This window comes from Rattus norvegicus, chromosome 3, assembly GCF_021556685.1.
Source record: "Rattus norvegicus strain SHRSP/BbbUtx chromosome 3, alternate assembly SHRSP_T2T, whole genome shotgun sequence".
NCBI lineage: Eukaryota > Metazoa > Chordata > Mammalia > Rodentia > Muridae > Rattus > Rattus norvegicus.
In genome coordinates, this window is record NC_141536.1 from 122370607 (window position 1) to 122396572 (window position 25966).

Here is a 25966-nt window from a genome sequence, read left to right on the forward strand (position 1 = left end):
CCCTTACTTCTAGCAAAACCGTTGCCAAGTTTTCCAAAATCTCATTATAACATCCACTGAAACACTTATGTAAACTACTGAAAATTCACTAGAAACATAGATGTGTCCAAAAAATGGACTGGTTAAAAATAATCAACTCAAATATAAGTATTCAAAGGAATTTTATATAGCTGTTAAAATTTAGGCAGAAAAAATGTTTAGTAAAATGAGTATAATGTTTGTGAAAATGTATTTGAATCGAAAAGGGTAACCAGACTATAAACTAGCCTTGTGGCAGTGTTCTCTCTGAATTGCGGGATTGCAGCTCATTTTACTTTTTATTTGTGTCTCTAAATTCTTATGACAGTGTCTATTTCCTAGTACAGACATGGACAGTGGGGGAAGTGGACTAAAATATTATAATCTTTTTCTACAATTTCTAAACACAAATGCACTCACACTGCGTGCTTTTGGTCATCAGATCTAGCTATGCAGATAAACATGGGCATGTACGAATACAATGGGAAGAGTGGCTACAGGCTGAAGCCAGAGTTCATGAGGAGGCCAGACAAGCATTTTGATCCATTTACTGAAGGAATCGTAGATGGGATAGTGGCCAACACTTTATCTGTTAAGGTACGTACACTCCTGCCCTTACCACCCCCAGTCCCCACCCCCTACTCTTGACACCCATGTCCCAAGTGCATCCCTGAGAAGAGGCTGAAATATCACTTATTCTGCATGAAGAAGTATCTCTGTCATTAAAGGTTTATGAACTCAGAAGCCTCCTTCATATATTTTTCCTTTTAAGGATCAAATACTTATTAAAAGTTCCTCCAAACTACATAGAAATAAAGGAGCTGAGTCTCATTCTTAGGATGAGGGTAAATGGAGCTAAAGAAATAGATGAAGTGGCAACTTCCCAGAGGCAAATCCTCTCTGAGTGCAAGCATCTCACCGGGAAATACACAGGGAAGCCAGGTCTCGGTCTCCCCTCCCCCAGGGCTCGCGATTTCTAATTATTAAACATTGAACAAAAGCTGCCAAGTTACCAAAGCATGGTTTAATCATGGATGTCGGCGTATGCAGGGATGTAAAAGCCATTTCAATAATCTTAAAGGGTTGCTTTCTTAACTTTGTATCTTATCCTAAAAAAATATTTCCAAATCCTTTATTCAGTCTTTGTAATAGATGTGAGAAGAGAATTTTTAGCTGTCAAGAAGTATTTTAGTGCCATGAGAGGGCTCCGTTTTTATAAAGAACTTCCCCATGGATTCTGGAGGCATATGGTTGTTGAAACTAGAGTGTTAAAAAAAGTAAAAGTTTACTTTTTAAAGTCTCTTTTAGTTTGTGTTTCCATGAATAGTTATATGACTAATAAACTCCCAAAACTAAACATAAATGCATTTTTCAGACTGACCTTAACTTCCAAAACTAAACATAAAAGCATTTTTCAGACTGACCTTAACTTCCAAAACTAAACATGAATGCATTTTTCAGACTGACCTTAACAAAGTCATGTGACTTGTTCACATAACCCTTTGACAGTTTAATATTTAACACAAACACATACACACACAGACACACAAACACATACACACACATACACACACAGACACATACACACACATTCACACACACACACACACACACACACACACACACACGCACGCACGCACGCACACACGCACATACGCATGCTTTATACTGTTGCTGAGAAAACACCAAGGCCTTGCACCTGCTAAGCAAATGTCCTCCCACTGATCTATATCCCAAGCGTTCAGTCTTTGAGAGAGAATCTTGCTGTGTAGCCCAGGCTTGCCTTGAAGTTGCAGTTCCTCCAGTTCAACCTAAGTGTGGGATGATAGGTCTCTATTTCCACACCCAGCATTGCCTGTCAGTCCCTGGTTCTCCTCAAAGTGAGCCACTTTATATTCAAGTTTTAAAAATAAAATTGTAGTCAAATATTATGTGATTATATCTTTTGGAGTTACTTCAAAGCACAGATTATAGAGTGAACTAAGCAAAATGGTGCTGCCTAAGTGTATTTTAAGAAACTGTTTTCAGCAAATGTTTAATTCCTGTCAGGACCAGTTAAGACACACTCCTAAGATACACACCACTCATTTTAAGCATTCCTGTCAATTGATGTTCTACAGTAACTTGATCTTGTTCAGATCTATTCTATTTGCCATGTTTTGTTTTTTTTGTTTTTTTTGTTTTTTTTTTTGCTTATTGATTTTGCATTGAAACTTTTATTCCGACAGTGGAAACAGTTATAAGCCCTTGACATAGATACAGGAAAGTTGGGTGAAGAAGAAATAGTTAAGAACCCCTACCAAAAATTTACTCTGTAGCTTCTGTCCAAAATGTAAGCCACTGCACGGAGTTGCATCTGCCCCCCCGTCATCATGCCAGGGCTGGAGTCATCAGGTTCCTGTTGGCCCTGTGACACCTCTATGTGTGTCTCTTGGCAGAGACTTTACCGTTCCAGATCTACAAGTTATTATGCTGATATGCCATCCCACTGGACTGACAAGAACACTGAGGCTTGGGGTCATTGTTACTTTGGGGATCTGCTCTTCATCCAACAACATGAGCGCCCAAAACCTCAGAACATCTGAATCCCTTGCAGGACTCACTTCACTCGAAAGTTTCAAACGTGCTGTTTAAAACCTTCCTTCCAGGAGGTAGAACCCAAGTCAAGCAGCAGTGATCGACTGCAGGTGTGGACTCACCAAACTTATCATTCCCTTTACTCCTGTCTACTTATCCATCTACACGATTGTGGGTCTACTTTGTCTCCATACTGAGTTGTTCAATATTGTGGACTCGAATGAGATTTTGAGTCTCCATATCCACAAAACACCCCCCACATCTTTGTCTCCATGTAACCAAGTTGTCAACATCCAGGGGATCTATCACCTGTCATAGAGGCTAATGGAAACAAATAAAATGTCCCCATACTTCATTCCAGAAAGTGTAGCAGGAGCAGGGGATGATGGAGCAATCCCAGGTTATGTGTTTGGAACAAAGTCATGAGCAGTGTTCTGAGCTCACCCATGACAGACAGGGACAGGACTTCAAAGATGATGTTTGGATGAGAAATCCAGCCCAGCGGCAGGAGCATAAGTGGTGGGAGCCAAGAAAGGACAAAGACCCTGCTGATGTGGTCAGAGATTCTGAAGGAGTCAGGGAGGCAGGAACCTGGGAATCTCGCTGAGTGGTCCACGGTTATTGTGCCCATTAACCTTTATGGCAGGTCCCCAAGATATTGATGACTAGATTATAGCTAGACTAAAACATGGGAACTGTTATAGGAATATGTAGACTTAACTCTTACTTAACAATATGACACAGACTAATTATTTAGCTAGACAACGGAGGCCCACAGTTCTGCAGATGGCAAACTGGATGAGGAGAGAGGTCATGATTACTCGGTGACTTCCAAGGATGCTATTCATTTATTGCTCCCATTCTACTTCATCTGATTGGCTACTAACCTCCCCATTCTCAGTCTCCTCAATCAACTCCTTAAGTGGAAGAGCAATGGCATTTCTATTCTTCCTTGTATTTCATCGTACGATTTCCCACTCAGGAAACTCTTGGACCACCTTAGAGTTGTCCCCCGATGCTTTGTTACTCATGGCTCAAGACTTCTTGATATTTTCTAGATTATTTCAGGTCAGTTTCTCTCTGATAAGAAAGTTGGGACTTATGTGGAAGTGGATATGTTTGGTTTGCCTGTGGACACAAGAAGGAAGGCATTTAAAACCAAGACATCCCAAGGAAATGCTGTAAATCCTGTCTGGGAAGAAGAGCCAATTGTATTCAAAAAGGTGGGTCTCATGCTTGCTGTGAGAGGCAAATTTTTCTGGGTGCTTTAAACAGAGGAAAAACAAAGCAGTTATTTGGTTATGGGTGCATTTTGGAGGTTATCATAAAGGCTTCAATTTTATTTTTTAGTATTTAGCATTATTTAATTGTATAAATGTCTACCCTGTGTATAAATTTGTGCAGCACATCCTGGTGCCTAGGATATCAGAAGAGCCAGGTAGGGCTCCTACAAATAGAGTTATCGACCCTTGTAAGCTGCTGTGTGGGTGCTAGGAACTGAACCTGAATTCTCTTCAAGAGCAACAAATATTCTTAACCTCCGAGACTTATTCCCAGCTCCTATTTTTAGGTATTGATTTAATATATCACAATCATTTCCTGTGAAAACCTACACGAGTAATGATGTGACCCTCTATCTGAGTTCGTGGAACTTTCCTCATTAATGATGTATGTGTAATAACAGGTACCCTTTCGTTCAATGCTCCTCAAATGGTACTAAGCACAGAGGGACACCCAAATGCAGTCCCGTGTCTTTTCTTATTTCACAGAGAGGCAACTTAACTTTTTACTTAAATTGACTGAGTAGATACTCAGCTTTGGGAAAAGCAGGGACAGTTTTTCTAGTACTTCTCTAGTTCTTTCTAGGGTTTGCTTACTCTTGTAACCAGAATCCTTTCTATCCCCACAGGTAGTTCTGCCTTCTCTGGCCTGTTTAAGGATAGCAGCATATGAGGAAGGAGGCAAATTTATTGGCCACCGGATCTTGCCTGTGCAAGCAATTCGGCCAGGTATGCATAATGTGGTGAGAGATTTCCATTAAACAATGACTTAGGAGCTGTTGCTCCTCTGTGATTGTGCTGAATGGTGGGGGCGTAAGAATTGTTCCAATCAATCTGGTAGTTGTGTATGTTTGTCATGGTGCTGTGTTGTCAAAGCCAACTTTGATTGTAATACATGTGTAACAAGCTGCTTGGAAGCTCACATGCATGAGTCACGGGTCCCGATTCATGAGTCTCGTGGGTTAGTACTGTGTATTAGCTTCTTTTTACTACTATAATGAAAATACCTGACTCAGACTACTTTATAAAGAAAAGAAGTTTATTTCACTCAGTCCGGAAAGCTACCAAGGTCACAATCTGATCATTTCATCAACTTCTCCTCTGGTCAACGCCTAATAGTGGAGGCTTGCTAGAGGAAGTGGGGGTGAGGGGTCACCTCACCAGACAGGAAACCAGAGAACTAGGTAAGGTCACACTCAGTCTTTTTAATGAGACTATCTCTCAGAAACCATCTCTGGCAAGACCGAGTAGCACAGGCCTATGACTCCAGCTGTGCAGAGGGGAGCAGCTGGATGATCCCACAGCCTCCAACATGGGAGCCTGTGTGGTAAAGCCACAGAATAAAGATCGACTGGAATAGCCTGAGCTCATGGAAGACCAAGCACATTGGCCACAGTATAAAAATTGACTGGGCTATCCTGAGCTCAGTGGCATAGTTGTGCTTTTGGGGTGCCATTTGGGTTCATTATTGTTCCATGTGTGCTCATTTTGGGGTGCATGCTGAAGTAGTGGTGGCATCCAATCTAGGGATTTCCTTTTCCTAACCCACAAGGATATTAAAGGTGCCTAACTCAACATGTGTGCATTCATTCTTTGCTTGCCCCAAACCACTAATGTCTCATGGACAAAACAGATCCCCAGTCATGAAACCATGTCAAGTATGACTTATTATAGAAGACACATTTGGACCAATAATTTGGACCACTGGAGCATACAGTTTGGAAGGGGAAATGTGGTGAGAACAGAAAAAAAAACAAAAATAAAAACAGAGTCAGCAGTGTTCAAATTGTGTGATTAAGCTGAGAAGGGAGTGGACTGTTTGTCGAGCACCATGGGTATGAATGGATATAGCTAGCATTGTGAAACCAACAGATGACACTTGGTGTCCTTGTCTCCCTGCAGGCTATCACTACATCTGCCTGCGGAATGAGAGGAACCAGCCCCTGATGCTGCCAGCTGTCTTTGTCTACATAGAAGTCAAAGACTATGTCCCAGACACGTATGCAGGTAAACAGTGCTACCTGGGTCATCTGCATCTCCATGGCTGGATGGAAGGCCAACTGGGCCAATGCTGGGGCACTGTGGGCCTCATAAGCACAACTTCTTGTGTGTAGATGCTTAACGGTCAGTCATTTGAGCCTCTCCATGTCCATTAGAATCCTACTCTTTCAGTGTTTAGTCTATTTCTACATAGGCAGTCTTATCCCTGTAGGAAAAAACACTCCCCAACCCTTGCTGCCCCTTCCACTGTTGTTTATCTAGGTCTGTACAGTGAATTTGCCTTCGCTCGTAGCAGATCTCTAGTCAATTCTATGGATGGAGTTCTAAATTAACAGGAATTAACTTAACCAGAAGTTAACATTTTAAAATGATTTGTTTGTTTTTTGCTTTGTTTGGTTTGTTTTAATTACCATGGGTCCTGGGAGTGAAGATACTGGCCATTGGCAGACACTGTGACAAACTTGGAACGCATATTTCTGGCCCAAAGATGGACAGCTATAACTGTCTCTACCTAGCCATTGCCATGCACATGACACTCAAATTGCCAATCTTTGGGTTGTTCTAATAATCTGGAAGACAGACTTTATGGGAAGAGTCTATGAAACACATTTAACCAACTAAGCCAAGTGTGAAGGCCATTGCTGGGATAGACAAAATCTTCAAAAGAAAGGTGGAGACAGACGATGTAGTTGAGGTGATCCTGATTTGAAATCCTTATCATTACCTTTCAGAACTGAAGGACTTTGACTTCTCTCTGGAGTTTTATCAAAGTCCTGTCTCATATGACATTTCAAAATATGGCATATCTGAGTGCAGAATTATAGGGACAGGTGGAAACTAATGATGCTACATGACTGAGTGGGTGGATGGGGGATGAATGAGAGCACATGGATAGCTGATGGGTTATATGCATAGATGGTTGCTCCCTTGGATGGATTACGGATAGTTAACCCCTCCAGAAACCTTGATGTACAATGTCTCCTCCTCGTTTAGATGTAATTGAAGCATTATCAAACCCAATCCGATATGTCAATCTGATGGAACAGAGAGCTAAGCAGTTGGCTGCATTGACACTGGAGGATGAAGAGGAAGTCAAGAAGGAGGTGAGAAGGGGTCTGATCTTAATGCATGACTGTAACATGAGTTCTACATTTACCTGCCGGCATAGACTCCATGACATCATACCTCAGACATGGCACACTGGAACACGCCTTCATGGATTTCCGCCTCAAGTCAGAACACTTTAGATGAGTCACCAAAATGTCCACATTCTCTTCCTCTTTGGCATTCTTTACACCACACCTGTGCCTGATCCTGTGGTTGTAGTGAAGAGTGCATATCTTGCTGCTTTGAGAGTTTCTAGATGTTTCTGTGTCGACTTAGCAAATCATTGTATCTTCTTTTGCTTTTTAATGTAAAACGAATGATTTTTCAAGTGATTTGTGATATATTATAGTACAGGCAATACTTACCAAGGGCTAGTGAGAGGCTTAGTGGGTAAGGGTGTTTGCCACCAAACCTGACTACCTGAGTTCAATCCCCAAGACACATGTGGTAGAAGGAGAGAACCAATTCCTACAAGTCGAATCATACATGGGCATCATGACATGCATGTGCTCACACATGGGCATCATGACATGCATATGCTCACACATGGGCATCATGACATGCATATGCTCACACATGGGCATCATGACATGCATATGCTCACACACCTGCCAGGCCAGCTCATTGTTGCAGCTCACCAGGATGCAGCAGAGTAAGCACTAAGCTCCAAGCCTCCCTCTTACAACTGTCTTGGTAGCATAACAGAGGCTCTGATAAATTATCTTTTCCTTTTCCTTGTATTATAAAACATTTTTAATTCCCTCCCTGATTTCTCAGTAACCCACCAGTGATTTAAGAGTGTATAATTCTATCTCCACATATTTGTGTAGTTTATGTGGTTTCTCTTGCAATTGGTTTCTAAGTTTCTTGCTCTGTGCCCTGATAAGCTATCAAAAATTGTTTTGTTTTTGTTTTGTTATTTTTATTTGGTAAGACTATGTTTGTGGCCTAGAATATCTTAGAGGAAGTTCCATGGAGTGCTAAGAAGATTTTTTATTTATATTTATTTTTACTTTTTTATCTTTGATTGAAAATAAATGTTTTCCCATGTAATATATCCTGATTATGGTTTTCCCTTCCTCTGATCCTCCCAGTTCCTCCTCTGCCCTCCTATCGGGATCAGTGCTCTTTCTCTCTCTCATTAGAAAATAAATATGATTCTATGGGGTAATAATAATAAAATATAATATAGTAAAATATAATAAGATAAACCAAAAGCATTTCAGAGTTGGATAAAACAAACAAAAGGAAAAGAATCCAAGAGAAGGCACAAGAATTTGAGAGCTATTTGTTCACACTCTCAGGAGTCCCATAAATCTCTAAACCAAGACCTATAGTATGTATGCACAGGAGCTGTAGGAGACCTGTCTGTAATATAAAAATTATGGTTGGGCATTAGAAGATCACATGGAGACTTTCTGCGTGCCCTTTCATTTTTTCCTTCTTTTTCTTCTTTTTTTTTGTTTTTGTTTTTGCTTTTTTTTGTTTTGTTTTGTTTTGTTTTTAGCCAGCATATTGCTACATAGTTCAGGCTGGCCCTAAATTGTACATCTCCCTGTATCTGTTTCCCAACCTCTGGGATGACTGCTATGTCCCTTAGCACCTAAGTACTTTTGTCATTTTAAAAATCATCGTTCGAGCCGTTGGTCGACAATGTTGCAGAATAAAAACAAAAACATAATCTCAATCCTCAATCTTAGGGTTATAGCAGTTGTAGGTATTTCTCTACAAATCAAATTAAAAACTAAACATAAGCAACAAAAAGAAACTCTTTAGTAATATATAGGCATGGCCAGTCATCAATACAGACAATACTAGGATGCCGTCTGTGTGTGTAATTTTGTCTTCAATTTTAATAAAAATTTAAAGCTCAGATATACTAATGTAAGACGCCAAATAAAATATCAGCAACTCTTCTTGTTTTCTACGTTAAAATACATTTATAAAGAAAAAACTGTGACTCAATATATCTGCTAGAAAATATTCCATACAGACTTTAATGTCAAAATGAAACATTTGAGCATGACTGTCATGCTGAGAATGGTATGTCCAAGGCATGGGGACACACATGATCATGACTGTTCACACTTGTGTGTGCACATTCATGTCCCATAGGGTGCTTGCCGAGCTCAGAGTTCAGTTTGTGGGAATCATTTCTCTTTCCACAATGTGGAGTCTCAGGGTTAAAACCAAGGTTTGTAGGTATTGTGACAAATGCCTTTGCCTGCTGTGCCTCATAGAAAACTTTTATTAAGTAATGTATATTATAGATAAAAATACAGCAGGCAAATTCCCTGAGAGAAAGGGGATTATGACCCTGGGAAGAAGTAGGTTTGTTTCCTCCCTAGTGGCCATTTGGGGTGAGGTACTAGAAGCTGTTAGAGATTAGGCTGTAATTGTCTGTGTTAGGCATCTCGGGCCCTGGGTCATATGTCAAGAAGTTAGGATCTGACAGTTGGGGGTAGGGGTGTGGGGTGTTTCTTGTATTTATTGTTATTTTAGCAATAGTGATCTATTGCAGCATATCAGAAGATGGGGGAGGTAAATATAATGAACATTGCTACTTTCCATGTACCTGGTATTAACTAACCTTTGTGACATTCTGGTTCGTTAGCTTGATTTTGGTTGGTTTGACAAATATTCACTTGAGATACACCCCAAGCTATTATTATTTAGGGATGGCCTTGAACTCATGGTATAGCCTGGACAGGTCATACGTTTTTGATCCCCCTGCCCTAAGTAACTAGGATTGCAGGCAGGAGCTGCTAGCCCCTTCTTTCAGGTGTACCTTAAGATATCCATAATTTCTAACTTCCCCCTTTTAGCAGATCAGGAGATGGAGGTACTCAAGGGTTAAATTTCTCACCCAGGGCCACAGAGTTTATAAACAAAAGAGTTGGGATGTGATCTCTCCACTCCTAATGTGGACCAGCATGTCTCCAAACTTTACATTCCGATCAAGACGCGATGGTGACACACTGAGCCTGATTCCGTGGGTCTGGGTGTGAGCCTGATACTCAGCCTCGTTAACAATAAGCTCCACTGACAGAATCTCCTGGCCTGTGGAGCCTACTTTGAGTAAAACACATCTGCGCCATCACTAGACACAGCTGTAATATTCCGGAAACTGTTAGCAAGGAAGGGTTCTTCATAGTCTCCCTGTGAAGGGCATCTGGGCAGATCTGGGCATCATGGCTGTTGTGACAGAATGAGCAAGACCTCCACAAGCTCAAGGCAGACAAAAGCACAGCATAGAGCAGAGAGGTAGGCTTCATCTCAGGAGCTGTGGACAACTGACAGTTGCCAAGGGGTGGGGAGTCATCTGTCTCTAAGGATGTGGCCCTGTGGACCCTTCAAACTCCATTAAATGGTGCCACCCTCAAGAGTATATGGGCAGTACATATTGGACTTCCTGAATTTTAAAGACATGAAGACACGAAGTTGGGTGGCTGAGGAAAGGTAGATAGAATGGGAGCATTTGGAGGAGAGGGAAAATATATTGTGAGAAATTCTCAGAGTCAGTGAAATTGTTTCTTAAAGAAAAAAAAATGACACCTTCCTTTTCATCCATCAGCTACATGTTACATGTCAGTTTTTTGAATGCCCTAAGGCAATCAGAGTAGCCACCATTTTTAGAGAAGGAAATGATTTCTTGTAATTATGAGTGATTCACTTAATTCAAAGTAAGATGTCACAAGAGGCCCCGATAGCCACCAGAACTTAAGCAAACCCACTACTGACTTGCTCCAGCACAGCACTCTACATGTGCAGTGACATTTTTCAGTGGATTGCGGATCAGGGCTTTAGGTTCACCCTCCCAAAACACTGGAATCATTGCCAATACCGTACCCAACAGCAGACGGAGTGCAAAAGTATGGCTCTCAATTAATGAAGGCTCTCTCCCTGCTCTAGCGCAAAACTCTCAAATTTGGTTGTGCATAAAAATTACCCACAGATCATGATATAATGCCAATTCATTAAATCTTACAGAGGGCGTAAAATTCTGCATTGCTAACAAACTTCCTGGATTTTAGTAGCAGGGCTCTCCATGTATAGCAAGTGTCAGCACCCATGCACAGTCCTGTCCGATGCAGATGGTTTGGAGTAAACCCTGGAATTTGCATTCCTAAGGATCTGATGTTGGTGATGGCCACACTTAGAAAGTTACTCCTTTGGAGCCCTGTATCCTTTCTAGCAAAGGTGTGGTTCTCCCCAGATAAAGTTCGTCCATCCCATTTCCTCCAAAATACAGTTTAGTCCCAGAAACCGAGGAAGGGCTCCGGGAGGAACTCTTTCTGAACGTCCCCACTCTGTACTGTCGGGCCAAGGTCTATGCAAAACAATCCAGCTTAATCTCAGAGCTCTGCCCCTACCGGAAAGGATGCAAAGGGTACTTCGACTGCCTTTTAGAAGGGCAGACTGAGCCAGGATACCATTCTAGTTCAGTGGTTCTGACTTCCTCAGAAACTTGGTTAAAAATGTTCTAAGGGAGGTGGTGGGAACTCTGATGAGTGTTTGGCCCTGTGCATCTGTGGGTTCTGTCTCCATGTATTCAGCCAACTACTGATTGTGGATTTCTTTAAAAAAAATTGCCTCCGTAACAGACATGAAGACCCTTTCCTAGTTATTCTCCTGAACAGTACAGTACAATTATTTATATAACCACGATCTACAAGTATTCTGAGCATGTGCACAGACTCTATACAAATTTCACACACATTTCACAGTCTGTAATGCCTGCGACTTTGTGGTTTTCGTCACATAGATACTGGCACGTGTATAAAATCGTCAGCAGGGCCAGGTGCATTCATATTTAGTATTTTTATAATCTCCCAGTTGTGGTGATGAGTCAACTGTAGGAAGAGAAGCAGCTTCATTCTTTCCATTCACGGATTTAGTGTTCATTCACTCAAACACTTTTTTTCCTGATTTCAGCATAATATTCAACATATACTATAGTTTCAGGTCTTTGCCAATGAAGTATGCCTACTACTTATGTACCAGCAGGAACCTGAGAGTGGAAGTTTTTCTCCCCTCATAATCCATCAATTCATTTGTTGAACAAATGTTATTTTAATGCTGTATATACATCAGTTACTATGCTGAATGGATATATATCAAATCACATGCATATGCATGTGTATGGATATATATTTAGAGACACCTCCCCTGAGAAAAGTCACACATTGTCCTCCTCACTTCTGACTCGGAAAATGATGTTAATTAATAAACCTTCACACATTAAACATGCAGTGGTCACTCCTAGGTCAATGTGTGTTGGGAATGCTAGCTTTATTGAAATGGTGGTTGGTTCAGCCTTCACATGTGAAGAGTCCTTTGGATTCCATTTTAGATACTACTGAAAGAGCTTGCTGGCTGCTGATTGCAAAAGACACCAAACTAATTTTACATATTAGGTGCTCATTAAGACGTTTGGAAAACAGGGTGGGAGATGAGCTCGGTGGTTAAAATACACGCTGCTCTTGCAGAAGACCCAGGTTCAGTTCCCAGCAGCCACATGGGGACTTAAAACCATCTGTGACTCCAATTCCAAGTGATCTAATGCCCTGGTCTGCCCTGTAAGGGACTGGGCACACATGCAGTGCACACGTATACTTATGGGAAAAATATTCATGCGTGTTAGGTTTCTAAAAAGGAAAGGCAAAAGCTAAAGGCAGAAGACAAATTTGCCCACTACTTAAAGCTTTTGCTTCTTACTTGTGCTACCAGACTCTATAGGTAGAACGTGAAAAATGATAAAATTGATGTTCTTATTTCAGTCCACAGTTAAGTCCCAATCTTCACTTGATCACATATAAACTCCTCTATCCACTTATCTATTTATAATTCATTTCAAGGTGGGCTGCAAGTGCCAGTGCGTTTCACTCCTACACATGTGGAAAAGCCCAGTCAGGATGTGTTTTTCTCAGGACTGAGTCTGAATTTCTCAGGGCTAGGACAGGTATGATAGCTAAGTTCATTCAGCTAGTGGAAAGTTTAGGCACAGCTTAACTATATGTTTTGGAAAGCTGTTTCAATCAAAATTCTGTCTCTAACAAAGTCATACACACTGCCCACGTTCGTTCTTAGCAGACTGGATCGTGTATCCTGAAATTACAAATCTCCCTCATGGTGTTCTGAGAAAATGGCTAACCTCACCCTTACCCACCAGGGTCCAAGGCAACATGCTGTCATCCTAACAAGTCCCATGGATGGGACAGCATATTTTAATGAATTTTATATTTATTTATTTATTTATTTATTTATTTATTTATTTATTTATTTATTTGCTTAGTGTGTGTGTGTGTGTGTGTTTGTGTGTGTGTGTGTGTGTGTGTGTGTCAGGTTGTGCATACAGGAATGCCTCAGCACAGGTGTGTAGGCTCAGAGGAAAGCTTCTGAGAATTTGTCCCTCTTTCCACCATGTGGGTCCCAGGGCTCAAACTTAGGTGTGAAGTTTGTTGGCAAGCTCAGTGGGTACTGAGCTATCCTACCTGCCCAGGACTCAGGAATAACTAGTATCCTCTAACAACCCCAATAGCGTCTCCTGTAACAACCCAAGTAACATCTCATAGGTGAAAGACATTTTACTTTCATGTTAAACATTAGACAGATTTCTTATGATATGTATTCTCAGCTGCTTGATTATTAAACTCCTTGTGTCCAGGGCACAAGTCTTTTCTGTTTATTTGTACATCATACCTCACAGATTGCCTTCTCCAAAACCTGTAAGAATGACTGTTATCTGTTCACTGATTTACGTGTGGTATATTCTCAAAGAATTTGCATGTACTTTAACCTTTGGAAAGATGTAATTTTTAAATATGAAATATTAGATTTTAAAAATCATGTTTGGCCTCATTCTGAAGAGGAATATATTGCAGTAATTCTATATGTCCACTAGGCGGCAGAGGCCAAAAGCAAAAATCTAGTAAGAGCACCTGAAGTTCCATCATCTGAACCTTCTTTAATTGAGAATCATGTAATTGATCCCAGGGGTCTTGCAATTAAGTTTATAAAAACGTATCTTTGGTACCTTTACTTATGTCATAATTTCTAGCACTTTGGAGAAGCATTTTGTCCTTGTTTTGTTGAAATACATGAAAGTAATCGTTATGGAGAGGCCTGGGGAGAAACAAAGTAAAAAGTGTTGATTCCTTTGAGCTGGGCACAGAAAATTTGGGTTTTGCATTTAAGCTCAACCATCAATCTGGTGGGAAGGACTTAATTTTTTCATCATATCAAAAGGTTTAGTATTTAGTATTTCACAACTGTAGGTATTTAGCCATAATAAATATATCTGTATATATTTATTATTTAAATATATATTTATATATATTTGAACGTTGTTCTAGTGCAACAGGGGAGTTCTTTAGGAATTATCTCCCCTTCTTATGTGTCCCTATCTTAGCCATGACTTACTATTTTATTCATGCTCCCCTAAGCTGCCACTGTCATAGAATGCAGAATGCCTGCCACTTAAAATATTTAGACCTTAAACTATAAGTTTTCATGTCTCCTATTTGACCTCTGACTTCCTTTTAAGAGGTTTTAGTGCTGACTTTCAGTACCGTCTTTGATAACTCGGCCATGGTGCTAAAAGTGAAGCCCACCAGGCTGGGCTGAGATGAAGCCAAGACGAAAACGTCATCCAGCCCATAGAATCCTCAGCTTCGGTTATCAATTTCTCTGATGGGGAAACTGGGGCTTTTCTACCCATCCCTTGGCAAAACTGTCAGACATCAGTCTTTTGTTGTTTGCCAGCATCTATGCTCACTAAAGTATCACATTCATCCCCAGAAAAAAAAAATCCTCAGAGGCCCTTGGGAAATCTGACTATACAAAGACGCTATTAATCAGCGCCTCCTTACCCTCTTCTCCGGACACGTGTCTGGCAGGATGGAGGAAGTGAGAGCTACACATTTGTTGGCTGCTGGCCCAGGGCATTTCCAGACAGAACATCCCTTTAACATTCTGGCTTGGGGATTCCAGGCAAACTCTGCTCGTCCAGTTAGAGCATGCAGAGGTCGCTCTGGGTCCAATGCAGCCTGGAGGTGCACTTTGGCCTTTAGGTCATTTGCAAAAGTGTAAGTTCACATGAATATTTAGTTTTTCATCTTACTTCAACACCAGGCAGGAGTAGGTGGTCACTGAGCTATGCCTGTCCCACTTAGAAGAGCTTCCTCTGGGTTTAGGTGTGGCTTCCATTTTCCCGCTCAACATTTTATAGCTCCAGTTCCTTAACTCTGATTTTTTTGTTTTTCAAGAAAAGCATTCTCTGTATATGACATGTCCTGCTTGGAAAAATCAGGCAGCATAGGAAACAAACACAGAAAACAAACAAACAAACAAAAACCCATATGCAGCATTTGACCCAGGAGACTCTCTTTTGCAATGTCTGGTTGAACAAAGAATATATCATCTTTCCTCTTGGCATGTGACTCTAGGGAGAATTTTCCTAATGGGTGCTAACTTAATGTGGCCATACGAGAACTTACCAATCAGAATTATCCATCTGTCAATAGATGTACTTTTCCTATAGTGAAATCTAATGCTTCTAGGTTCTGTGGCTAGGCTCCTGTCTTAATGTCTGGCTTAGTACCAACACGTATTTTCTCCCGCCCATCCCAGTGAGATCAGGTACACTGAAGAGGCCCGGGCCATGTACAGTGCTATTTGTTGTCTTAAGACAACACTGCGATGGGGGACTGACTGATCCAACACCAACACTGAGGCTGTAGGAGGATCGTGAGTTCAAGGTCATCCACAGCCATAGAGTAAGGCTTTGTTTCAAAGATGAAGAGTAATGAGTTGGGGGTAGGGTAGGAATGGCAATATGAATCAGTGATGCTGTTTATACTTCTGCCTTCCTTTGGTAAAATTTCCAGTCTGCTGTTTGCAATTACATGCCCAAATGCCACAGTGTTGGCAGCCAGGTGACCCATGGAAGAAAACATCCCTAGTATACCTTATACATGCAGTACACAGAAACATAAAGTCATCACCAGTAAAACTTGCCGTGGGCTTGTCAGGCACTTGGAGTGTGGGAGAGCACTGTTGGAAGACTATGCTACTATAGAGGCAATTACTTTACAAGGATCAACATCAATCCAACAGACATCTATTGAATGTTTACTTTGAATAGGGCAGAGCTGCTGAAATAGGTGGAATGAAGGGCTCCTGAGTCTTGATACATTTATTATTGTCTATCGGTAATGTCCTACCATCTTAACTCTTTTGTACATGTACTGATTTACTAGAACCAGAAAACGTTCTAGCTACTTACTAAACATTACCTGTTTTGAGCCTGGAAAACGCCTTATAAGATAGGCAATGTTAGGATCCCTAAGTCATGCATAACCTCGCGGATAAAAGTGGAGACACAGCACGGAGAAGTAAGTTACTTGTTAATGGACTGGATTTGAATCCGAGGATATCTGGCTCTAATGTCTGCACTCATCATTGTTTGCCCACATCGGTTCCTGCTCTGACGTGGAAACTGGTGGCATATAATCAAAATAGTACTTCCTTCTGCGTTATTCATTCAGCAGCACAGTCTCTGCTACTCTGGATCAGGCTGAGATCAGTTTAGCTGTTTCACTCATGTGTGTCTATCTCGGGACATTGGGCTTAGCCATCCTTCTACAGAGTCTCTGGTGTCTACTGATATGGCAGGAGTCTGGTAATGGATGGACAGACTGTGTCTTTATGGTGCTCTGTTTGTGTTAAATTTTGCTATTTTTTCATTTGATGCACAGCATCTGGTGAGAACCAGAGGCAGCGTGGGAAGCCTCTATCCAAGAGAATGAGCAAGTTGGAGTGGAAACCAGAGCCCTTTGTGCAATTAACCTGCCATTTCTTGATTTCACACTAAGCTGCGTCAATCTTGCTTTCTTGACAGCTTCAAACCTGGTATTTCCGACTCCAAAGGAATGGTGAAAATGCCACAATGTGTAGCCTTATTGGCACTGGGAGAAAATAAAAATAGTATAAAGTGTAAAGTTAAAAACGTGTTTATGATCGTAGGCTGACCCCGGGGAAACGTCATCCGAGGCTCCAAGTGAAACCAGGACAACTCCAGCAGAGAATGGGGTGAATCACACCGCAACCCTTGCACCCAAGCCACCTTCCCAGGCTCCACACAGCCAGCCTGCTCCAGGTAAAGAGTGGGACAGTGCTATTTGCTAGCACTCCAACCTTCAGCTTCTGGGCTCCTCTGAGGGCTCTGGGATATACGCATGGCTTTGTGTAATGTGGGTGGGTAGGTGGCAGGATGGGTGCATGGTTGAACATTAGGAGGTCTCACAAATCTTCACCTGGCTCTCCTGAGAACCTATACCCCCCCCTCAGCCATTAGTTGTTATCTGGGGGTGAATTATGATCCCTCCACTGATAGTTTGAGTTTGTGAAGAGTTCTACAAGCAACTTACAACTATGCCTTAGAAGCACGTTCTTGCTTTTACTTCAAGTCTCTGCCAACATGTGATTGTCCAGTAGCCTTAAATGTCCTCCTATGCTAACCTGTCTGCTAGGCTTGCATATGGGTTTGGTCATCTCCTCATCATCCCAGTCCTCAACAGGGTATGCTCTGTTGTTGTTTTATTTGGGAGGTGATGACGCACTTCCCGAAGGGCACGATGCTAGTGGAGGACAGCCAGGTCAGAGGGTATGTGTGACTACTGGAGTGCCTGCTTTAGCTTCTACGCGTCAACCAACGCTGCATTCATTTCTCTTGCTTCTCAGAGGAATATAATTTCAATGCATCTCATATTAGCATTTCAGCTCACTCTGGTTAATTTTGTGTGTGTGTGTGTGTGTGTGTGTGTGTGTGTGTGGTGTAGTGTGATGTTTGTCTCTGTGTGTGTGATATGTATCTTTTGTTTGTATGTGTATGTATATATATATATATATAGTATAAATCTATATATACATATATATGGGCTGGGCTTATATGAATTTGTGTGTATGAGTAGGGTGATGGTGGGGATGGTGGTGGATGTGAGTGTGTGTGTATATATATATGTGTGTGTATATGATATGTATGTATGTGTTTGTATGTATATATATATATGTGTGTGTGATACCTATGTATGTGTTTGTATGTGTACATATATGTGTGTGTATTATGTGAGTGGTAGGATATGTGTATGTGTAAGTAGTGGTGGTGACCGTGTGTATGTATGTGTGTACGTGTGTGTGTTCTCTTAACACATAGAACCCATCCTGAGGGCAGGTTGAGCTTCATGCATGCTTTAGAGTCACCTAGTGCCAAGAGGTAGCATGCATTTGATCCATCCGCTTGAGTCAGTTGATAAAGCAGGGGGAGAATAAAATAAAACACTAGAGTGGGACTGTGCCCTTTCTCTTCTCTGTCATAGTGGAATGTGCCATTGGTAACATTCAGATCTTCTCAATGATGTGCAAGGGTGCTTTTCCTGAGAATATGTTTTATAAATACACATCCTACTTCACTTGAATCAACCACGCATGAACTGATACTCTGCTCCTATGAAAGCCAATGAAATCAGTAATAGGAGATGGCTAACCATACACAAGAAACAGCATTTTCCAATGGTATTATTTACCACATGCAAAAGTTTGCAGAGCTTCTGAACTAGAGTTTATTGCTTCTAGGAATAAAAGAGAATTTGCCATTTTAACATTTTGCTTCTTAAGTGATACTTAAAAAATAATTTGGCTTGCAGGAGACAGTTAAAAAATATTACAGAATCTGTGGCATAAATTCTCCCCTTCCCCTTAAGTCAGCATTCAGCAAGAACAAAGCAAGCTTTCAAAGCAAGCTCGCCTTCTCTAAGCTCGGCCCGCCTTGCCCCAGGCTCTATGTATTGCCGTAGATTCGCACTCGGGGTCCCACAGTGCACTGTTCACCATGTCTCCAGAGTTGCCTTCCCTCTGGAACAGCCCTCAACTCTTTCTTGTTTCTTATACCCTGATATTTTATTATTTAAAATATCCCTTGCTTGCTCTGAGCTGTCACAATGTTTTCCTGTCTTCAGACTGGGGTTCTGTTTTGATGCTGTACCCTTCCTAACGCATTTTGATGGGGACAGGTGATGTTGACATGTACTACCCCTAAGTCAAAATGGCTTCCCTCTGAAAGTGTAATTTCCCACTCCTGTGTGCAAAGAGAGACATTTTGAGGGTGTGTAAATGCCCTATTACACCTCACACTTTGCACTTTGGAGTTGATAAAGGTTCTTTGGTCAACATTCATTCTTTAATCATGCCATTCCTGATTTTGCCAGAAGATGGCGGTAGCACTGCTGAGATTGAATTTCTTGTTTTGGTCTGAGTGAAGGGATGTCTCCCTATACATGGAGAATATATGGAATTATTCATCACCATTGGCTTGAATCCAAGTTACAAACTAAAAAAAGTAATTGTGTTGTAAACAACTTTCTAACACGATTAGCCATCGTCTCAAAAAGAGACTTAGAATCAAGGGGCACAACTCTCCCAGTACTGGAGATGAAACCCCGATGGCCACACCTCCATCCGCAAACATGCTTGTAAAAATGAGATAAAAATCTGAAAGACAGAGAAGGCCATTTCTTTGATCTTTTTGGTTGCAGGGTCTGTGAAGGCACCCGCCAAAACAGAGGATCTGATTCAGAGCGTGTTAACAGGTGAGTACAAACCTTTCCTCCTCAAGGCATTTGGCAACTGAACATTGCACCGTAAGTGTAGGGAGGCTTGGATTACGCCTGGTCAGGGACGGCGTCAGAAGGTTCCTAGACTCCTGGCAGTATTCTGCTTTTTACCTGGTGATGCTCGCTGAAACCTGTCAGCTTTGCAAAAGTGGGCAGGGCTAGGGATTTGGGATATAGGAATTTAATGCACACAGTTATAGTCCGCCAAAAAACATATAAATCATTCATGGAGGAATTATGAGGAGCTTTAAGACAACAAAGCATGTTTTTAAAGATTTCCATGGGAAGCAACACAACACTGATGTAGAAAACATGACCGTGAGGTATTATGTTAAAATATGTAAGTGTGTAAATACACAGAGGGTCGCACCACCACCCTAAGTGCGGCTATCTCTGAACAGCCTGCCCACTAGTGTTATGTGTCTTTATGCAAATGAACAATACTTTTACATTTTAGGATATTCCAAGGGATAGCTTTTTGCCTGGAGGATTTTTTAAAGGTTTTTTAGAATGTCTGTTTCTTACAGGTCGGAGCAAGAGGGGGTCCCATTTCTAAACCACCCATGGCTCATGTTCTAGAAACCATTTTTTTCTAAGGTGGAATTGATTACCAGAAACAGCAGCAGTTTCTCAGGATTATAAATTCTTAATGTAATCATTAATGTGAACCGTAAGGAGTCAGTTTGAGCCTGAGGAAACTGTTAACTACGTGTATCTCGTTTTCTCTGCAACTTCTTCCTTCTAAAGGAAGAAAAAGTAGTTGTCAGGACAGACACATGGTAAGAGAAGGAAGTGCTTAAAGCTCTTGATGTTTAGCAACAGAAATTTATCATTTTGATCCCCATTTATGCACAACCCATTTCTCACCATTGCTATGGTTCCTGATATATATTATTTCCAAACCTCTTGACAGTTCCAAATATTTATGGTATCTTTTGTGCTGTTGTTCCCAAAACAGAAAGTTCAAATTGAGAAATGGAAACATGTGAACTCTGAGTTAACTGAGTCCAAATAAATAATTCACTGGAGTTAAGACAGCATGCATTGAAAGGCTCCTCAAACCCCCAAACTTGTAATTCTAGGACAAGTAATAAGAAGCTAATGTGGGACTTCAGAAGTGAGAATGCGTTTTACAAACGCTTATTATAGAAGTGATGACGTGTGTCTATGAAGTGATTTAAGGTCGGACTTTGTCACATTGACCATTTTTTTCTCAACATTGGATAAAACACTGCAGGCATACAGGTGACCCACTAGCCCTGCTGAAGCCTTTGTGGAAAATTATATTAAAGGACACTTTCTTGGTACACTTGACTGACATATCCCCTGAGACGTAGGGAGAAACCTATGGTGTGTCCCTTGTTAGTGTGTCTGCTGAAGGATGCTGAACGTGTGTGTTTATTTGCCAAGTCGCTTCCACAGCGGTTCTCAACCTGTGGGTCATGCCTCCTTCAGCAAACCTCCATTTCTAGAAATATTTACATTATGATTCAGAACAGTACAGAAGTACAGTTATGAAGTAGCGGCAAAAATATATATAGTTGGATTTCACCGCATGAGGACTGCGTCATTAGGAAGATTGAGAACCATTAAACATTTTCCTTAATTATTTTGATTTAACCATCAGACCAATCTTTAGTAGGAATGCCATCATCCCTAAAAAGGATGAAGCTGGGGACCTCCTCCATTCTCCTCCGATGTGATACATCCTATTCCAGGCCTTAGCGAGGCTGGGTTATTAAAGTCTAGTTTCTACTTCTCTGCAGAATTTCCCTCTGTGTAAAGGGAAATCCTCTCTAGAAGGTTGCGTTCCCTTTTTGACCACTCCAAATTCACAAGAAGCTGGCCTTCTTTTCTCGTGAGTAGACCAGCCCTGGTATGCCGTCCACACTTGGGGTTCCTCTATGATCATTCAGAAGTCAGACTGAAATCGATGTGCTTGCTTTTGCTTGGTTGTTTCCACTGCCAGTGTCCTCCTCACTTTCCCCTCCCCTCAGTCCACAGTGAGTCACAGGCACCCAAATCCCCATTCTAGACTCTCCTTCTAGGAAAACCAACCTTAAAGCTCCAGAGAAAGGAATTGGCTCTCTGCAAAGTTTGGTTAGCACAGTGGTTAGCAAGTAAGCCAGAGCAGTTGTCTGACAGTTCTGACATCTAAGCTGTGTTCTTTAGCCTCTCTTGGTGGGGATGAGCTGTCCCTCTCAGAACAGAATGCCACTTCCCTAACCCTGGACTCTCAGTTCACTCTGTCACTCAGCTCTTATGCTCTTCTGTTGCAGAAGTAGAGGCGCAGACCATTGAAGAGCTCAAGCAACAGAAATCGTTCGTGAAACTTCAAAAGAAGCACTACAAAGAAATGAAAGACCTGGTCAAGAGACACCACAAGAAAACCACCGAGCTCATCAAGGAGCATACCACCAAGTACAATGAGATTCAGAATGACTACTTGAGAAGGAGGGCAGCCTTGGAAAAGTCCGCCAAAAAGGATAGCAAGAAGAAGTGAGTCGATAAAGAGATTCTGCGGTCGAGGGAGTTAATGTCCTATGTGTGGTGCCGACACCTTTTTTAACTGAGCCACCTCAGGGAGCAAAATGACAGCACCTGCTCCACCGTGACCTTCTTGGGTCTTTTCAGTCCACATAAGCTAAATTTAGTTTCTCCCTCCTGCCTTCCTTCTCTCCCTCCCTCCATCCTTCCCTCCCCCTTTCCCAGGCTAGTCTTGACTGGCTGAACTCCTATGACCCTTCTTTCTCTGGTTTTGGCATACCTGGGACTTCGGGTATGGATTTCTTCATTTGAACAAATTCTGGAGTAGATATGCAATCATACTTCCAGAGCCTCTGCCCCATCACTCAAATATCATGTAGCTGATCACACACCACACACACACACACACACCCCACACATGCACACACACGCACTGTAGCAGCTCCCAAAGTGTGGGTATGGAGTTCTTATATACCTTGGATCTAGTTGAACAGACTTCTTACCATGAGGAAGAAGAAGCATCAGCTTCCTTTCGAGGCCTGAAACCCATAATGACCTGATAGATATGGTAGGGTCTGGGGCTCTCACAGTACATTCTCTCGTGTCTCAAAACACTCAGAATGTGGCAGAGAGAAACAAGCCTAGCATAGCTATTAAGTAATATTATTGTTGTATTTCTTGTACCCTGTGGATATTCGATGATTGCATACAATTTTACCCTTAAATAGCAAATATGCAGGCATGTTTGCTGGTGAATTTTATCTCAACTTACACAAGCTAGAGTCCCAGGGATGAATGTTTGATGTGCGAGGGCTATTTTACTGTGTGTAGTGCTGGGTTAGTGGTCCTGGGGTCTATAAGGAAGCAGGCTGTGGAAGCAATGAGGAACATGTCAGGAAGCAACGTTTCTCCATGGTCTCTGCACTAGTTCGTTCCTCCAGGTTCCTCCCTGACTTACTTCAATGGCAGATTGTCACCTGGAAGTCCTCCAGGTTCCTCCCTGACTTCCTTCAATGGCAGATTGTCACCCGGAAGTCCTCCAGGTTCCTCCCTGACTTCCTTCAATGGCAGATTGTCACCTGGAAGTCCTCCAGGTTCCTCCCTGACTTCCTTCAATGGCAGATTGTCACCCGGAAGTCCTCCAGGTTCCTCCCTGACTTCCTTCAATGGCAGATTGTCACCCGGAAGTCCTCCAGGTTCCTCCCTGACTTCCTTCAATGGCAGATTGTCACCTGGAAGTGTAAGGTGAACTTGTCCCTTTGCTCCCCTATTGGTTTTGGTCATGGTGTTTCATCACAGCAACAGAAACCCAAAGCATCACAATAACGAGAGGGAAATGGACAGCAAATATAACCGTGCAGCATAACCATGAAGAATATCCAAAAGAGGAACAGCATTTTGATGTAGAATGACCTCAGAGAAAAGAATAGTGCCCTGTGTTTTTAATTTTTTATCGCAGGGCTGAGGATCCCATGAACTTGTCCATGCTGGACAAGTCCTTCATTACTTAGCTGATACCCAGACCCTAGAGTTTTGAAACAGAGTATCACCATGTAGCTCAGTTTGCCAGCTAGTTTTTTTGTGGGACCTTGATACAAACTAGAGTCATCTGAGAGCAGGGAATCTCAGTTGAGAAAATGCCTCCATAAGATTGGCTGTGGGTAAACCTGAAGGGCATTTTCTTGATGATTGGTTTGAGAGGATTCAGTCCACTGTGGGCGAGGCCACCCCTTGGCTGGTGGTTCCGGGTTCTATAAGAAAGCTGGCTGTTGAGCAGATCATAAAGAGTGAGACAGTGCATTGCACCTCCCCAATCCCCCACCTACGGCCTTTGCATCAGCTTCTGCCTCCAGGTTCCCACCTTGTTTGAGTTCCTGCCTTGGATTCTCCCAGTGAACTCTGACCCAGGAAATGTAAGCCAAGTAAGAATTTCCTTCCCAAACTGCTTTTGGCCATGATGTTTACATCACACACTAGAAACCCTAACTAACATTTTCTCTTTCTTCTAAAGATACTAGTCCCTAGGTTAAGACCCATCCTTATCCAATGTTAAACTAGCAAAACTCTTACATTTGCAACAGGCAAATTTCCAAAGGAGGTTTCCAGGTAAACTATGGTTCTTAGAAGGACGTGTCACTCAGAGGCACTAAGCACTCAGGGGCACCGCCCTGTGCGTTCCCCACAGCAGCCCTATGAAGTCTATGTGGACATCTACCACAGTGCAGCATCAGGGACCTGAAGCCCACTCATACCATGGCCTACTCAGAAACACGAGCAGAGCACAGGATGCGGCTACAGTGGGGCCAAAGCACGGTGCCTACCCATCAGCTGTGTTCTGTGGCATGCTTGCTTAGGGACCTGGCATGTGACTGTTTCTAGAAAGGGTACCCATGGTCCCACAAAAGCATTTAGAAACTGATACCCACTTCAGTGCATATCTCCATACTATGACTCTATTTAGGACACAGCAAAGGCCAAGTAAGATTACTCAGCAATCATTCTAACTATTTGAGTTTACTTTGCTAAGTTGTGATCATGTATTTTCTTGGAGCATCCTTTGCAAGTTAGTTGATGATAAATAATCTCTTGCTTTCTAATCAATGAGGTTCATTTTTATTGCGAAAATATTTTCTTCAATGTTTACTAATTAGGGAACTAGAAATAACACGAAGGTACCAAGTTTTCCTATTGCCTTCTTATGGAATTTTTATCTTCCTTGGTTTTATTTAGCTAATCACAACAGCTTTACATCATAAACTTTTATTCTTTAATGAACGCTAATAGCATTGTGTAAGGCATTGTTTTAAAATCATCATGAACACCAGTCCACACAATTTAAACTGTAAAATGTTGTAAAACTTAGAATTTTGAAGATCTATAATTTTTAATAGTATCCTTTAGTATCAATGTACACTTGAGATTTTAAATAAATAACACAGTAGTGGAAGAAGCGCTTATAAGTCATTTTTCCCTTTTTTACTTGATTTTCTGTAGTTTGGATTAAAATATTCCTTTGTTTATTTGGTTAGTTGGTTAGTTTTTGAGATATATAGACTCTGTATAGCTCAGGCTAGGCCTGAGCTAGCAAAGAGTAGCCTCGGTTTTGTAACATTTTACAGTAACCTACCCAGAGCTGGGGTCACAGGGTAAGAGTAACAGATTACTCTTGTGAGATGTCCTTATTGCTCCTGTTAGCTGATAAATGGGGCAATGTGGTCAGTTTGACCCAACAATCATCAGAGATGCAGGGAGCTGATGTAGATTTCACAGTCACAGCTTTTCTGGAAACGTGTCATCGGCTCTCGTTAACGTTTTTCAAGGGCTGGGCTGAGAGGAATGATTGATTGCCACTGAGAAATACAACCTTTTTCTCTAGCTGGAAATTCTGTAAGTCATCTTGAAACTGACTGTGTCAGCCGCCTGTCCATGGCAGGGAGCACACACAGCAGGCTGTGGTGCATATGCCTCTTACAGGGCTCTGAGTCATCTTCCCCACCAGGTAGGGAGAAGCAGGAGGCAGCTTCAGAGCCATATTGTGGCATATGATGTAACATGGGCTCAGCTGGAAAACACAATGAACATGCAACACTTGTTTTTAAAAGTAGCAAAAATCACCTTGCCTTCCAGGCTGAACAGAGGTAGAAGGTAGAGTAGAAGATAGCAGGTGAAATGTGTCACTCTTTCTGGGGTAGCTGAAGGCTAAATCAGCATTTATCTGTTTCTGCACAGTCCAAGAAGGCAACATTTGCTCTCATTACCTCCTAAGAACTCCACTTTAATGACGCACACATTATATTCTTGCATGCTTTTGTAACATATTCTGAA

At 41.8% G+C, this 25966-nt stretch overlaps 1 protein-coding gene across 2 annotated transcripts in view; it reads left to right on the forward strand.

The window, feature by feature from the left end:
- Nucleotides 1–25966, forward strand: part of Plcb1 (phospholipase C beta 1) — a 712575-nt gene that overhangs the window by 573784 nt on the left and 112825 nt on the right. For both annotated transcript variants that reach the window (NM_001077641.2, XM_087648496.1), the window contains 8 exon segments: nucleotides 461–615; nucleotides 3654–3818; nucleotides 4505–4604; nucleotides 5778–5882; nucleotides 6870–6979; nucleotides 17010–17142; nucleotides 19577–19630; nucleotides 21934–22153. In NM_001077641.2, coding sequence (NP_001071109.1) covers nucleotides 461–615; nucleotides 3654–3818; nucleotides 4505–4604; nucleotides 5778–5882; nucleotides 6870–6979; nucleotides 17010–17142; nucleotides 19577–19630; nucleotides 21934–22153 — 1042 coding nt within the window.